The following is a 14,555-nucleotide window of genomic DNA, read 5'->3' as shown; positions in this document are numbered from 1 at the left end:
TCAGGGTGTCAAACATTAATATGATGGGCGATTGGGTGGTAACCCATTTTCTGCTACATCACATGCATTGCTCTGCTTTGCCTGTCATTCCTGTTACCCATCACAAACCATTTCAACCTTACATAAAAGCTTTATAGAGTCCATTACACAACACATGGCAGTATGAAAGTGTCCCCACTGAGGCTGCAGCCAATTTAATATTTACAGTACGTGCCATATTTCGCCCTTTTCATGCGTGTCCAGATGAGAAAGCATTACTGAAGCATATTTCTGTGGTCAAACACCATGGTATTTTACAAGATGTTCATCTTTTCCCAAGTGTTTTCTGCATGATGATTACAAAATGCATCCAACATGCTCCAGTATGTGCACAACATCTAACATTTAAAGGGATAGATCACTCAAAAATGTTAATTTTGTCATAATTTACTTAACTTCATGTTGTTTTAAAACTGTATTACTCTTTTGTGAGTGAAACACAAAAGGAAATACAGTAAGCAGTATGTTTGAGACTAGGACTGATTCACCTTCATTTTAATGGCAGCCTTCTTCAAAATACTTCACCAAAGTAAAGTCTAGCTGTTTGAAATGACATAATAGTGAGTAAATTAGAGAAGAATCTATCAGGGTTTTTTTAACTATCCCTTCAATATTAAGAACTTGCCATGTTTATATGATGCAATGAAACCTTTAGTGATGCTCTTTGCAAAGCGGTGACAAACAGCATCACCTTCATCTCGGGAAAGCAATTAAATTGTCCTGTCTGTTCAGTGACTTAAGCAAAGCAATCACAAAAAACACCATTGACGCAAAGGCAGCTGTAAATTGACCAGACAGGCCAGTGTGATGCCAAAACATTCCCATTAAACATAGAGAGAAAGAGAGAGAGAGAGATGTCAGCTCCAAACTATCCATGCATTGCTTGGTGTCACCCTCCGCTCCCTCGTTTGCTCGCCTCCCTGCCTCCTGGTGCAGGAAGCCACTCGAGAAAATAGAGAAAACCAAATAGGTTGCAAATGAGAACAGGCAGTAAAGCCCACCAGAAAGAAAATGAATCAAGATTGCCTTAAGAGCAATTTTAGTAATGTTCGTAAGAAAATGTAAAAGTAAATGAAGGACAACCAAAATGAGAACAGATAAAAGTACAAAACTGGTACAATGAATGACAGCAATAGGTGAATTATCACATGCTGAAATTAGAAAAGACAAAGTTCAGATACAGGGAAAGAGCGCCGTTTTGCGAGATCTACCCTCTGCATGCATGGCTTATTTTGAAAACTATTGTTTTATCCAATATGAACTATGAGGACTAATAGCTGAATGTTGATTTCTCATGCATTAATTATCTTAAATAAGTCATTTCTGAGATACTTTAGAAATTCTTGTGTGCAACAGAAAAATAATATGCTTAGTAAGCATATTATTTTTCTGTTGCACACAAGAATTTCTAAAGTATCTAAAGTAAGCATTGCTTACAGATATTAATATGTAACCTATAAGGATGTATTAAAATCAGTTCAATTTAAACAACAATAATAATGAATTCTTTGAGTGAAAAACTAAAAACATTGACAGAATGAGGCCAAATACAACATGTGACTTTACTCGTGAATAGACTGAGAAATGGAAAACTAAACCAATAGATACTGTTTAACCGACACAACGCATGCAATACATACATTGTATTGCAGCATTCATGCTCTACTATGAAAACATGAGTTTACATAAAATATATAGAGTCTGAAAGATATAGCAGTCCATTAAACGCTCTTTATACTGCAGAACTCAATATACGAGGCTTTATGGAAGTGCACAATTGTACTTTAGCTCCACCTACTGACACCTCACAGATCTTATATCCCAAAAAGAATGGATGGAAACACAAGTAAATGAATTATAGTCGCAAAAAGGTTCAATTCAAATCTATCACACTGACTTCCATCAGATTGCATTAAACCTGTAAATGAATCGCTGATTTCATTATGCAGAAGCTGCACTATCCTTTTCTGGTACTCTACATATTTAATCACAAGCGTCAACTGACCACCTACCTAGTAGTATTCAAGTGTACATGCTACAGGAAGCGGACGGTAAAATGAACAGTTTGTATAACAACATTGTACAGTCAATATTTCTGAATGAAAGCATTAACATAGACAACTAATTACAGCCAATTTGTAAGTTTTAGCTGATTTTATTTCAAGGGATACTCCACTTTCAAAGGGATAAGTAAATGATATTCAGGCACTGACCTTGTGCACTAAGATTCTATAAAAGTGTGTTAAATCTGACATAATCTTTTAAGCATTTACTTCTGGTTAACAATTACACCACAATGAAGGTCACCTACTCTTTTTACACAATTATTGTATGGGTAAAGCATCGTTCTTCTAGTATATTGTCTCCGCATAATGTTTAAACTCTGCAGACATACAGAAGTGGCCAAGCACAGAGAGTCTTTAAACACACAAGTGTGTAATACATTAACCATTTGCTAAACTAGCACCAGACCTCAGCAGGTGTAGATCCATGAACCCATGAACTGCTATTAGTTACTAAATTAAATGCTTGTTTTTGCTGTCTATGGTAATTGGATTTAGTGTTTGTTTTCTTCAGTTTCATGCAAAGTAGTTTATGTGGTATGCAAGTCATGTGGTTTGAGCTGGACTGGCTGACAAGTAAAAAAAAACTGAATTAGAATTAATTCAAATGTTCTTAAAAGGCAGTCAGTATCTGATCCCTGTGTACTATTATGTCTTTGCTTTGAGCCCAAGTTAAATTAAAGTCAATTATTCAAATCAACTACAGGAAAAAAAACATTTTCTCCAAAGAAAAATCTGTATCAAGATATAAAGCATTGCTTTTTTAAACTTGCATTTGTTGTTAGGGATCCTTAAGTAGCCTATTTTAAATTTAACTAATATTTTAGTTTTTAAAGATTAAAAATGTTTATAAATATTTGAAATTATTTGATATTGCACATTTTCCAGTCCGAACCCTTAATTCTATCCCATACAGCAATTCCAATGTAAATTCAGATGTGCTGCTTTCTGTACAGCATTTATATCCAATATACAGACCAAATTAATGTTTTGCTATAATAATCATAATGATAGAAGCATAAATTAGGCATAAAACTGTGACATATAGTTCACAAAAGGTGACAACAATTACCTCTCTTTTACTATAGGACTTGATGTCTTATATATGATGTAGATTAAAGGCACACAGGTCTTGGTTGGATGTAATGTTATATTGGTAAGCCAATACCATCCTTATTGTGGTGATGTCACTTTAAATGATGATGAAAAAGTGTGATGATATTTTTGATATTTTTATGGGGAAAAAATGCTTTTAGTGTAAAAATGAATTTCTTAACTATCTATACAGCTCTGCAATATCTATATTAATTACATATAATGGTAAGCTCGTGAGCTTTTATAAACATTTTTATTTACACGCCTGTAGTTTATTAATGACGTGTCATCACACATTTAACAATTAAACTAAAGGAAATCACAGATCAGTAAGAACAACACATAGCCAAAAGTCACGAAATGGGTCACGAACATTTCAAGATTTATATAAATAATAATATTTTCCACATCACCTTACCGTTATATGGAGGAGAATGTAAGTCCTGTGCGCGCCTCACTTTCTCACACCGGCTTTCTCAAACTGAATCCCATTTTATAAGTGATTTGCCTGCATCTCGTGTTTTAATGTTTTCTGAGAAACATATCCATGCGTTAAAAAAACGTGTGAGCAAATACGTCAGTGTTTTATGGCAGCAGACGATTTTTAATAAGCGAAGACGTTGTTTCACTTCTGCAGCCCGTAATCCAAGTGCATATAACTGCTCCTCATCTCGCGCAAGGAGCATGTGTGCTCCTCCTAACTAACAACGGCTCCATCTCTCTTTAAAGGTGTGCTCAAACTCACGCGGCGCTCCGCAGACCGACCGTTAATGATATCGCTTTACCGCGCGAGCGATTCAAAGCGCGGCTCTCGAATTGCTCTCGCGGTAATTTGATGTCATAAGGCGATCAATCTGCGCAGCGCGGCATGATCTCAAACGCACCTACAGACATATCTAGGTTCCAAATCTAATAAGCTGCGTACTCAGGCAGCATTTTTTGGCATCGTGGCTGCAATGGGACGCTGCTGTTAGTTTAATTATTTGATTTAAATCTCATGTTTACAATCTCCTTAAAATGTCAGTTCGATTTAGCCTATGTATGATGTTTATTGATTTCCTGTGTGCATTATGGACCTGTGCACCATGGGACAATTCATCTCTTATACTGGCTGTATGGAAATCATAGGCATTTTGTTCACACACAAATATCACAAATATTCAGCTACCTACTTAAAATGAATTTTAAATGCAAAGTCAAAGTAATTTAGTAGTATAAATATGTATAATTTTGAGTAGAGATTGGGTATAAATTTACATTTATAAGTTTTAATGTGTGCGTTCCTTGGGAATTGAACCCACAACCTTTGCGCACTTAATGCAATGCTCTACCAGGTGAGCTACACAAAATAGGTAAAAACAACACACTTTACACTTTTGCCGTGTACAAACATATAGCCTATGTAGGCTATGTGTAAGTAAATCTGGGGAAACTGAATGGTAAAAATGATTATATAAAAAAATGTGCTTGATTAAGTGATAATTTTATGATATGCTTATCCGATTATATGCCACAAAAGGTTTAATTTGCAGAAAGGACTAACTCCTGTCAAATGTTTATTCTCATTTTCTCTTTAGCTCATGTTGCTCATGAGATTTGATATCATCTCCTGCAGTGTGTGAACTGAAGAAAGTTTAAAGGTTCTGCTCTGGTTCAAGGAACTGGAAAATTGATGTCAAAGTTTGAATGCGCAGTGACAAAGATTATCCAAAATGATGATATACGAGAAGATAAGCGGCAAATTTAAGGGTGGAAATGCATCAGTGCTCTGGGATGTCCATAAAGCAAGACTTTAACTTTAAACCTGACTGATTTTGAGGACCTCTTAACCAACCATTAACCTTAGGTTATGATTTTATCCCTATGTGATGAATTGTGAAAAATACTCATTTGTGTCTACAATCCTGGATCCTGAACTTTAGATGTCAATGTTTGTAAGACGTTGGACAAAAATATGATTACTTAATCATATTTTGCGGTTTAGTGTACAGCCACTATGATTGCTTTCCATCATATTTCAAAAACAATGAGATTTGGATGCACCAGGATCTTTGCTTAAATCTAAACACACTCTCTCTCTCTCTCTCTCTCTCTCTCTCTCTCTCTCTCTCTCTCTCTCTCTCTCTCTCTCTCTCTCTCTCTCTCTCTCTCTCTCCTCACTCACTCTCTCTCTCTCTCTCTCTCTCTCTCTCTCTCTCTCTCTCTCTCTCTCACTCCTTATGATCCGCCTACTCGCCTTCGCCTAACTGTGCACACACATTGGGGCGGGAAAATATTTTATGCATATTCAAGCATGAAGCAGCATATTTATGGAACATAAAACTTTTCTGAAAACATATTTTTTTGTCTCAGACGGATTTTTACCAAACATGTAAGGCAAAAAAAGAAAGATTTTCTCTCTGAGAGGTGTACAGATCCATCTTTGAAATTATTTCCATTTTGTGCAAGTGCAACAATTCAACCAATTCTTTTGATATGAAAATCTCTCTTTAGCAAACTTTATGTTTTATCATTGTTTATTTACTTCACAGGCCTAATTGGGCATTTTGCTATTTCATTTTTTTGTTTTCATTATTTTTCATTATCTGATTGTCAATCTTCATGTTCATGTTTTGCAAAAGAAATGCTTCAAATGCACACCTAATGTTAAACACAACAGGAAACACAAAGACATGCTGTCCATACTTTCTCTCAAAGAGGCTGTCAGAGCCAACCTGATCATGCCTTAAAATATAATCCATACATTTCTCCCACAAGATGAAGCAGGACAGCATCCAGTATGTCAATTAAATGTGGAAAATGTTTTATAAGCAGCCATAATCTTCTTTGGACAATGATAGTTGCATTAGGTGACAGCCAAACATATGGTGAGACTCTTCTCAGAGGTGGCAGCATATTACAAAACAAAAACACTGTGTAACAGGCCCCTTAGAGGCACAGACTGTGGAAATCTTTGTTTTCAGTTATAGTACATCTGACCCTAATCTGTTTTTTGTCATACATTCCATTCCTGGTATAGTTTCTTTCTGTAGCATTAAATGATATGGAAATTAGAGTATAGTATCCATAACAAAGCATATGTGCCCACCATCATAATCTGTAAGCTGTATGCTTGTCTAATGTAACTTGGCATGTACTGTGCAATTTGTCACAATGCAACCTTCAGCCAGTGAAGCAAATGAAGGACTGTGGCCATGTTGTGTTCCAAGAACTCCAAATGCCATTATTCTTTCCTTCGAAACTATAATTTTAATGTCAGAGGTGTGAAATAATGTTATTATCAGAATCGTCTCAAAGCTCTATGCAGTGAAATGTACTCAATGTCAAGCCCTCAGTTGCCGTTAGAAAGAAGTACAGTATATACTGGAAGCTGGGGCAAGTTGTCACACAGGCAAGTTCTCAGGTTGCGACTCAAATGTCCTATTACATAACTGTATTTTTCTATCAGTGGTTTGTATGTTCATTTCAAACACCTATAATCCCTCTTTAATTGAAAAAAATATATAAACTTTTCTTCGAGCATCATATTTGTGAAATATAGAGTATTATTTGAATTAAATATAGTGTCATATTTGTCTATAACTCATTTTGCCGCTTTAAGAATCAAATTGAACAGATACAGAAAATGCTTATTAAAATACTTGGTTAATTAGCAGAAAAGCTTTTTTAGGGTTATACAAGTTACACAAACAAATATCAAATAGGGTGTTCTGTATTATTTATCGGTTATTTGTGTTTCAATGTCAATGCAATAACCTGTCACTTTAATTTAAATGTGTCATTGCACAAAAATGATGAAGGTGCAGACTTCTCATTTGCATAAAGCACATCTTGCTGATTGACTGATTTATGCATGGGGCATCCCGCCATCTCCCAGCAATCATACATAAAATATCATTTTATTAAGCTTGCAAATGTAGTTGTGCTGGTATGCAACCTCCCAAACCTGCTGAGAGCCAACAAATTTCTTTTAGTATAAAACTATTAACCTTTGCAAACTTTTGCTCAGTATAGATGCAGACTTTAAAAAAGAATTTAAATTGTAATCTAACTTAAATTTATTGAAGTCATTCTAAATGTATAACAGATAGTCTATGTTTAAAGTTTAGTTTAATTCGGGATGGTGTTTCCTAATGACCCTTTTCTAATGTTTCATAACAACAGTGTATTATTGACCCAATTTTATATGTAATTGGTCACCACTTTCTAAAATGCAATGCTAAATGGAGAAAAAAAACAGAAACATGTTATGCTGCCTAAATTTGAATTTAATAGAAAGCAAAATCTTAAAATGTACTGAATTTGGACAAACTACATGTTAACAAATGCTACTGTACATTGCATTAATAGTTTATAATGAAGTCATATCAAATCAACTTTAGAGTTATTAGACCATTACACTGCATGAATATAGCACTCCACCTTGTGGCTGTTATAATCAATTAAATCTGTGGTCATGGGTGGTTTTAGTAGTGGGCTGACACTGGTTTGTGAAACATTAATCTGCCAAGTAAATTCAGATTATTTACAGCTGTGGTTGAATGATTTTGAAAAGAAATATTATTGTCTGTGCGATAGATGCCTATGGTCACCTTACCACTAGACCGGGGTTTTTCAAACTGGATTTCGAGGACCCCTGGGGAGCTTTTTCAAGAAATTCTAGGGGATCGCTAGGAACAAAAAAGAAAAAAGTTATAAATGTTATAAAATGTATTTATTATGTGTGTTTTTTTACATTTCTTGCTACATACAGTTCATAATCATTTATATTTGCTTTGCATCTTTCTAGTGTGTTTTCTTAGGCTTTGTAAGGTAGTAATCCTTGTAAAGCTCCTGTGAAACAGGATTTATTGTTAAAGTTGCTGCAGTACAAATAAATTTGAAATGAAAATGTTTCTCTTCACACTCTAAAATATGTTGTCCATGGTTGGACAAAATATGGAAAACCCAGACCTATGGATAAACCTTTGCTGGGTTGTTGTTACCCAACCACACTCTAAAAACAAACGGTGCTGATATAGCACCAAAAGTGGTTCTTTGCTCGTAATCATAGAAGAACCATTTTTAGTGCCATATAGCACCGGTGAAGCACCTGTGTAGAACCACATAGGGGCCATATAGCACCACATATGGTTCTACATAGCACTGGTGCTTCACCGGTGCTATATGGCACTAAAAACTATTATTCTATGTTTACGATCAAAGAACCACTTTTGGTGCTATATAGCACCGTTTGTTTTTATTGAAACAACCCAGCATTTGAATGGAAACAACCCAGTACAGGTTTATTTGTCCATATTTGACCTTACACAAAACAACCCAAAAATGTTTTTTAGAGTTGAATATATTTATCAGGTAGGTTTTTCCTTTAAAAGGTTAATTATATCTGGGAATACTTGGAAACCCCTGCTCTAGAGTCTACTATCGAAACAAAAATTAGTCTGGTCAAACTAATTTTCTGCTCTTGATATATAATTACACCAGGGGGAGCTACAGTATACAGACCCAAAGGTCAATATAATAGTAATTTTGCTAACAGTACAAATTAAGGTCAATTTTGATTGCATGTTTCACAGAAGATAAAGTTTCAAAAAACAGAGTGAAAACACATATGCATTTACAGTGCATTTATATGTTTGTCTTTATGATAGTGCTTCAGCTTTATCTGCAACAAAAATAGACCCACAGCTGGTGATGTTGGTTGATATTTGTATATTTGAAGATGTTTTACTTGGCATGAATAGTGATCATTAATAATAAAAAAAGAGAAATCATTGATCCAGATGAAAGACTCAAACTGTTGTTTATTTTGGCTTTGGCGTCAAGTTTAAAGGCATGACGGACAAAATTATTTAAATGATTATTGTCAGTAGTAATAATTACATAGAAAATAAGTCAAGTATACAATATATTATTATTATTACAAATAAAAACATAAATCCACAGTAGCTTTACTTAGAAATAAAAAATACTAATGTATATAAAATGTATATAAAAATATCCCCTCTAACCAACAGAGAGAGCCCACAGTCATTTATCTTTCTTGCTCTTGTCACGTTAAGTGTCAATACCCTTCTGAAATTACTGTCATGAAATAATAGCTGCTGCTGTCATAAGTAAACATAAGTACTGGTCGGAGAAATAAGTATGACATTATCTTTAGAGTTTATAATGTTGTAATCAGTGTCAGTATTACATTACGCTACATAACATCACTTTAACAAACCAGTAAAGACTTTGTAAAAATTTAGCATTGTATTAATATAATAAATTGCATACAGGTTTACAAAATCATTGAAAATATAAAACCATTTTTTTATTTTCAATGCACTCAATATCAAATGTTTATACTATGTATAAGGTAATTTGTAATCATTGATACAGATTCACATTATAATAAGTCTAGCAGACACTATTTATGATGTGTCTGTTAGAATAAATCAGTGCAAATATATTTTGTCTTTGTGGTGTGAATGACTTCATATGACAATGATTTGGTCTATTGGACTCTTTGTTGCTGAGCCATTGTCCGTTTTAAGAATTGTTTTTTAGCTTTTATCATTGGCTTTTTCCCACGTGCAGACCCTGCCAAACAAAACAAATTGTTGTTATCATTCAGAAAAATAACAGCTTTATTATCTTTACGATAATCATTTTCTTCTTAGTTAACCAAACTGAACCAGATTGTTTGTTTTTACCGCACACATCCATGCAACTCTGCTTCGATATGAAGTTATTGCTGCTTCCTCCACATCCTGTGTATATAAACTCCTGACATGTCTTGGTAGCAGAGTTGTAGTAATATCTTGGAATTGAAGCTGAGCACGTCCCTTTGTCCAAAACGTCTCGGCAAATCACAGGGATCGCTTAAAAACAAGACCAGACAACCTTTAATGCGTGTTTTATTAAGGAGTTAACTAGAGATCCCAAACGTGTTTTTCTAGATAAAGCCAGGGGCCATAAAATAAGCCAGCCGTACGACTGGTGACCATTTGGAGAAAATGGCCATAAGAAAAGTTTTTGGTGTGCATGGCTGGAAAAGAAAAGAGTAAAAATGACTTTATGTGTTCCAGTGAATACACAAAATGTCTTTATGTGTTCCAGTTTCTGTGTCTCAATGAAGACATTAATGTCTAATTTTCTGTTCTATGGTCCACATCTTTAATAATAATGCTGTTCTCACTGAATCATTATCAAGGTTGAAATACTTTATTGCTTGGAGACACTATTGTTCAAAAGTTTAGGGTCACTTCAAAAAATGTTTTTTATGACCTTAAAAATATTTTGATTTAAAGGTGTTTGGGAAAATGTTTAAAATATTTTCAGTAAAAATTTATACAATTGTAGCAACATATAATTTTTTTAATTCCAAAACTTTCCAAAAAGCGTCCGTTAAAACCCAGTGGGAATTCCTATACATAAATTAATACCACATAAAGCTAGCTGATGTGATGTCAAAATATTTTTTTGATATGAAAGTTTTTTATATATTTGGATTTTTTCTTGGTCGCAAAAAAATTTCTGTCTATATTCCATACTTCCCGTGTTATTGCATAGTTTTGATGGGTTTACTATTATTTTAAAATGTAGAAAAAATCACAGAGTGACCCAAAACTTGATGCCTTCTGAAATGTATAATATTTGATCCAAGACCTAAAATGCAAATGCTCCAGAATTGAATAAATGCTGATATCTCTTACTTTTTGGAGGTCTGCAGTATTCCATACATGCATGAACTGTTTCAAAGTTGTTGTCATTGCCTTGGCAACCACCATAGAAGAAAGATTCACACTGCATGGAGGACATATTGAAGAAGAAGCGCTGAAAGAGACCACGGCAGGGCCCCTCATGCATTTGAAAACGACACACCCGAGGAATTTCTGTAGTGAACAAAACCAGACTCCTTACAAACAAGTTAAAGTGAATATCTCTTAAATTCATCACTTACAAACTGATACACTGTAAGTGTAAAATCACCAATGCAATTCTTACAGCCATCCCATCTGAAAAAAAAATACTATAGAATACATGTGAACCACACCAATTTCACATGTGGAAAAAACACATGTGATCACATGTGAAATGTGTGTTTTTGGAACATTTTTGTGTGAATCACATGTGAAACACATGTGAATCCCATGTGAAACACATGTGATCACATGTACATAATGTGGTGACAATTTTTTACATGTGGACAACATGTCACCACATGTGATTCACACAAAAATGTTCCAAAAACACACATTTCACATTTGAATTTGCACATGTGAAATTCGTGTGACTTTTCTGTAAGGGTTGGGTTGTTTTAAACCCAGGGCTGGGTAACTATAGAACAGAACAGCACCAACTGCTGGGTTATTGTTAATCAACCATGTTGAAACAACACAGCAGTTTGGTTAAAACAACCCATTATTTGGGTCATTTTAACCCAGAAATGTGTTCTGTCCTATAGTTACCCAGCCCTGGGTTAAAAACAACCCAATATTTTTTTAAAGTGTGTGGTTTGCAATATGCCAAAAACTATAGTTACTACAAAATGTATAGGCTGCTACTATACTAATAACTATAGTAAATTAATAAACTCTTGTAAATACTGTACTATACTTTAATATTACTATAGTAAATTTAAAATACACTATAGTAGGAACTGTACTAAATTTTACTATAATAAATTCTTTACTATACTACATAATTTTTCTTAATTATTTTCAACCATAATTATACTCACTATAGCTTGCACAACGTCAACACAGAAGTCACACTGTTCGCAAAAATGACATTGTTACTTTGCATTTGAGTTTGTAACTTGAAATAAACGTACTTGGTATCTTGAAACATGTTTTCCGACAATCCATAAGGGTCTTGAAGTTGTTTAGGTTTCCACCGCAGCCACTGTAACTAAATTCTTCACACATTTGAGTAATCGTATTGTAGTAGTAACGGTTAACATCGTCGTCACACGGTCCTTCATCAACTTGCAATAAGCAGACTTCTGTAGGGATTAAATTAAATGTTAAAATAATAGTATAGACATCGAACAATAGTTTAGATAAATATAATTCATCACATAGGACTACCATCTACTGTATAGTTTCCCACGTCTGCACGTTTAATACAGCGCTTTGAAGGGAGTTATTAAAAAAGCACAATGTTATCTTTACCTTTGTTAAGACGCCCGGCGACGGCGCGTTGCATTACAGCAATAATAAGTAAAAGTCCCCCAAGCAAATCGCACAACATTATGTTAGACGTCGAAATCCCGAGATAACAAAGCGAGTGTAACTTTTGCTCACAGTCGTTGCTCTTATAGCCTAAATGGAGAAGTTTTCAGGGCTGGAGTTGAAAGGGCGGGCTATACTGTCATTTCCATCATCACTAGTATCGCGTATTCCCAAAGCACTAAATAAATAGGCTAGTGAATTCATTTTGTATGACTCATCTTTATCACAATAGATCACTACTTATTTCATTGTAATCTACTTTAAAAAAAAATTATGTCCTTGTGTGTTCCAAATGTATTTTTAAAGTAAAAAATACACAGACGCAGTGTAATAGTAGTACTGTGAGCAATGAAATTTTTTTCTCATTTTCCTCAGAATTATTTGTCGATTGTCGTTTCACTATCACATTACCAACAGTATGCTGTAAAAAAAGCATTTTCCCATGTAAGTGAGAACATTTTTGATGATAAATTGTCATTCCAGATTATGGGAAAGCACTGATTAGTGTGCTTATCATAATAATCTGTAATACTTTTATGTCCCCTTGACCTATATCGCAAACTCAGTATCAAAAAGGAAACCCCCTTATTTCTGTATGATTTATTTTTTATGTATAAATTAATTCCAGGGTCTTTTTTAGGTAATCCATAAGTAAATGTTACCATAATTTAACCTTTCATATATAGAAAGACAACAGATATGAGTGCTTGTTTAAATGAGATTAAGAGATTAACATGTTTATGCAGATTACTTTATAAACCGGATTGAGGGAGATGTGCAGAATCTCTGTCCCTTACAGGTGTGGAGGAGATCTTCTCATAAGTGGCAGTAAGTCTGGTCATCTGTTCTATACTGTATAATTGAATCTTTTCAATATTGATATTTTACTATACAATGATTGTTTTACATCTTATAGACAATGCCGGTCATAGATGTAGAGAATATGACAGACCTGGATAAGGCTAAAATGGAAGTAACCCAGCTCAAAGTTGAGGTGAAGCTTGAGAGGGCAAAGGTAAGTTTGAGAACTTTAAAATCTACAAATCAACACAATTTTAGCTTCCTAACACTTCAATCACCTTCGAACATCAGGTATCCAAATGCTGTGAAGAGATCACAGAGTATATTCAAAGTGGAGCAGATGAGGATCCTTTGGTCAAAGGCATTCCAGAGGAGAAGAACCCATTTAAGGAGAAAGGCGGATGTGTTATTTGCTGATGAGAACAGAGGAGCTCCGAGATTTTGCAGTTTAGTTTGCCCATGGACGTCTGCTAATTGTAATCGTAGCTGGAATTTTTTGCCGGGTGGAAAATCATAAACATGGATAGATGTTCAGAATAAACTCTAAATGGCTTTTCTACCTTGTAATTGACTCAGTAGGATATGGACACTTGTGTATTTCTTGAAGAGTAATAAATCAAAATATCATTGTATACTGATCATCGGAGCCTTGCTTGATGGACTTATACATTTATTTTCCATGGGCAGCGAGGCCATGTAACATGCAACAGACTGGGAATAACTAAAATGTCTAATTTTTGTAATGATAAAGCAATGTTTAACTTGCAAAAATAAAAGCTATTAATTAAAATCACATTTACAGACAGAATAAGAATTGTTGCATATTAAAGTAAAAAAAACATCTTTTATGGGGGTGATGTGGTATTTATTACAAATGACTTATCTGTGAGCTTTATTATTTAAAAAAGTGTCCTCATATTCTTTAATCAAAAATGCTAATCTCCTCCCCTCTCTTTAATTCCGATCTGAGCTATGGCACCTGGGCGGGGCCCGGAAAAGATCACAGCGATTAGCAATTAGCAACATGACCCAACGATCCAACAAATTCTCGATTTACGAATTCAAGTCATTTCAATAAGCCATTTAATTTGGATATACATTACCATGGAGAAAATAAGACAATCACTATTTCCATTTCATGGCAACTTTAAACATTTCTTTGAGGCATAACTGCAATAAATAACTATTATCAGACAGTTTTACCATGTAACAATAACTATGGAAAATATGGCAACCATGGTAAATTGTTGCAAGTGATCATGTTTTGTATGAGCAACTTCAAAATGAAAAATTTTGTCAAATATTTCACAATATTTAAAAATCTGTCATAATTTTC

At 34.4% G+C, this 14,555-nt stretch overlaps 3 protein-coding genes across 3 annotated transcripts in view; 1 reads left to right on the top strand and 2 right to left on the bottom strand.

The window, feature by feature from the left end:
• Positions 1 to 3,876, bottom strand: part of calcr (calcitonin receptor) — a 78,058-nt gene extending 74,182 nt beyond the window's left edge. Inside the window, exon 1 of the mRNA XM_065291970.1 lies at positions 3,616 to 3,876. The gene's annotated coding sequence lies outside the window, so the exon portion shown is untranslated. The remainder of the gene's footprint in view (positions 1 to 3,615) is intronic.
• Positions 3,877 to 8,975: 5,099 nt separating this feature from the next.
• On the bottom strand, positions 8,976 to 12,532 carry tfpi2 (tissue factor pathway inhibitor 2). Its single transcript, XM_065291958.2, has 5 exons — positions 12,359 to 12,532; positions 12,019 to 12,189; positions 10,898 to 11,077; positions 9,896 to 10,063; positions 8,976 to 9,782 (listed from the first exon to the last, which is right to left on the bottom strand). The coding sequence occupies exons 1-5, from the start codon at positions 12,435 to 12,437 to the stop codon at positions 9,697 to 9,699; spliced, it is 684 nt and encodes a 227-aa protein (XP_065148030.1). The 5' UTR covers positions 12,438 to 12,532; the 3' UTR covers positions 8,976 to 9,696.
• A 682-nt stretch (positions 12,533 to 13,214) lies between these two features.
• On the top strand, positions 13,215 to 14,394 carry gngt1 (guanine nucleotide binding protein (G protein), gamma transducing activity polypeptide 1). Its single transcript, XM_065291947.2, has 3 exons — positions 13,215 to 13,246; positions 13,335 to 13,433; positions 13,511 to 14,394. Exons 2-3 carry the CDS (start codon positions 13,338 to 13,340, stop codon positions 13,634 to 13,636), a joined length of 222 nt encoding a protein of 73 aa, XP_065148019.1. The 5' UTR covers positions 13,215 to 13,246; positions 13,335 to 13,337; the 3' UTR covers positions 13,637 to 14,394.
• The last annotated feature ends 161 nt before the right edge of the window (positions 14,395 to 14,555 follow it).

This window comes from Paramisgurnus dabryanus, chromosome 19, assembly GCF_030506205.2.
Source record: "Paramisgurnus dabryanus chromosome 19, PD_genome_1.1, whole genome shotgun sequence".
NCBI classification, from domain to species: Eukaryota; Metazoa; Chordata; class Actinopteri; order Cypriniformes; family Cobitidae; genus Paramisgurnus; species Paramisgurnus dabryanus.
The sequence above is the reverse complement of the archived record's forward strand: the minus strand, read 5'-3'. Positions and strand labels throughout refer to the sequence as shown.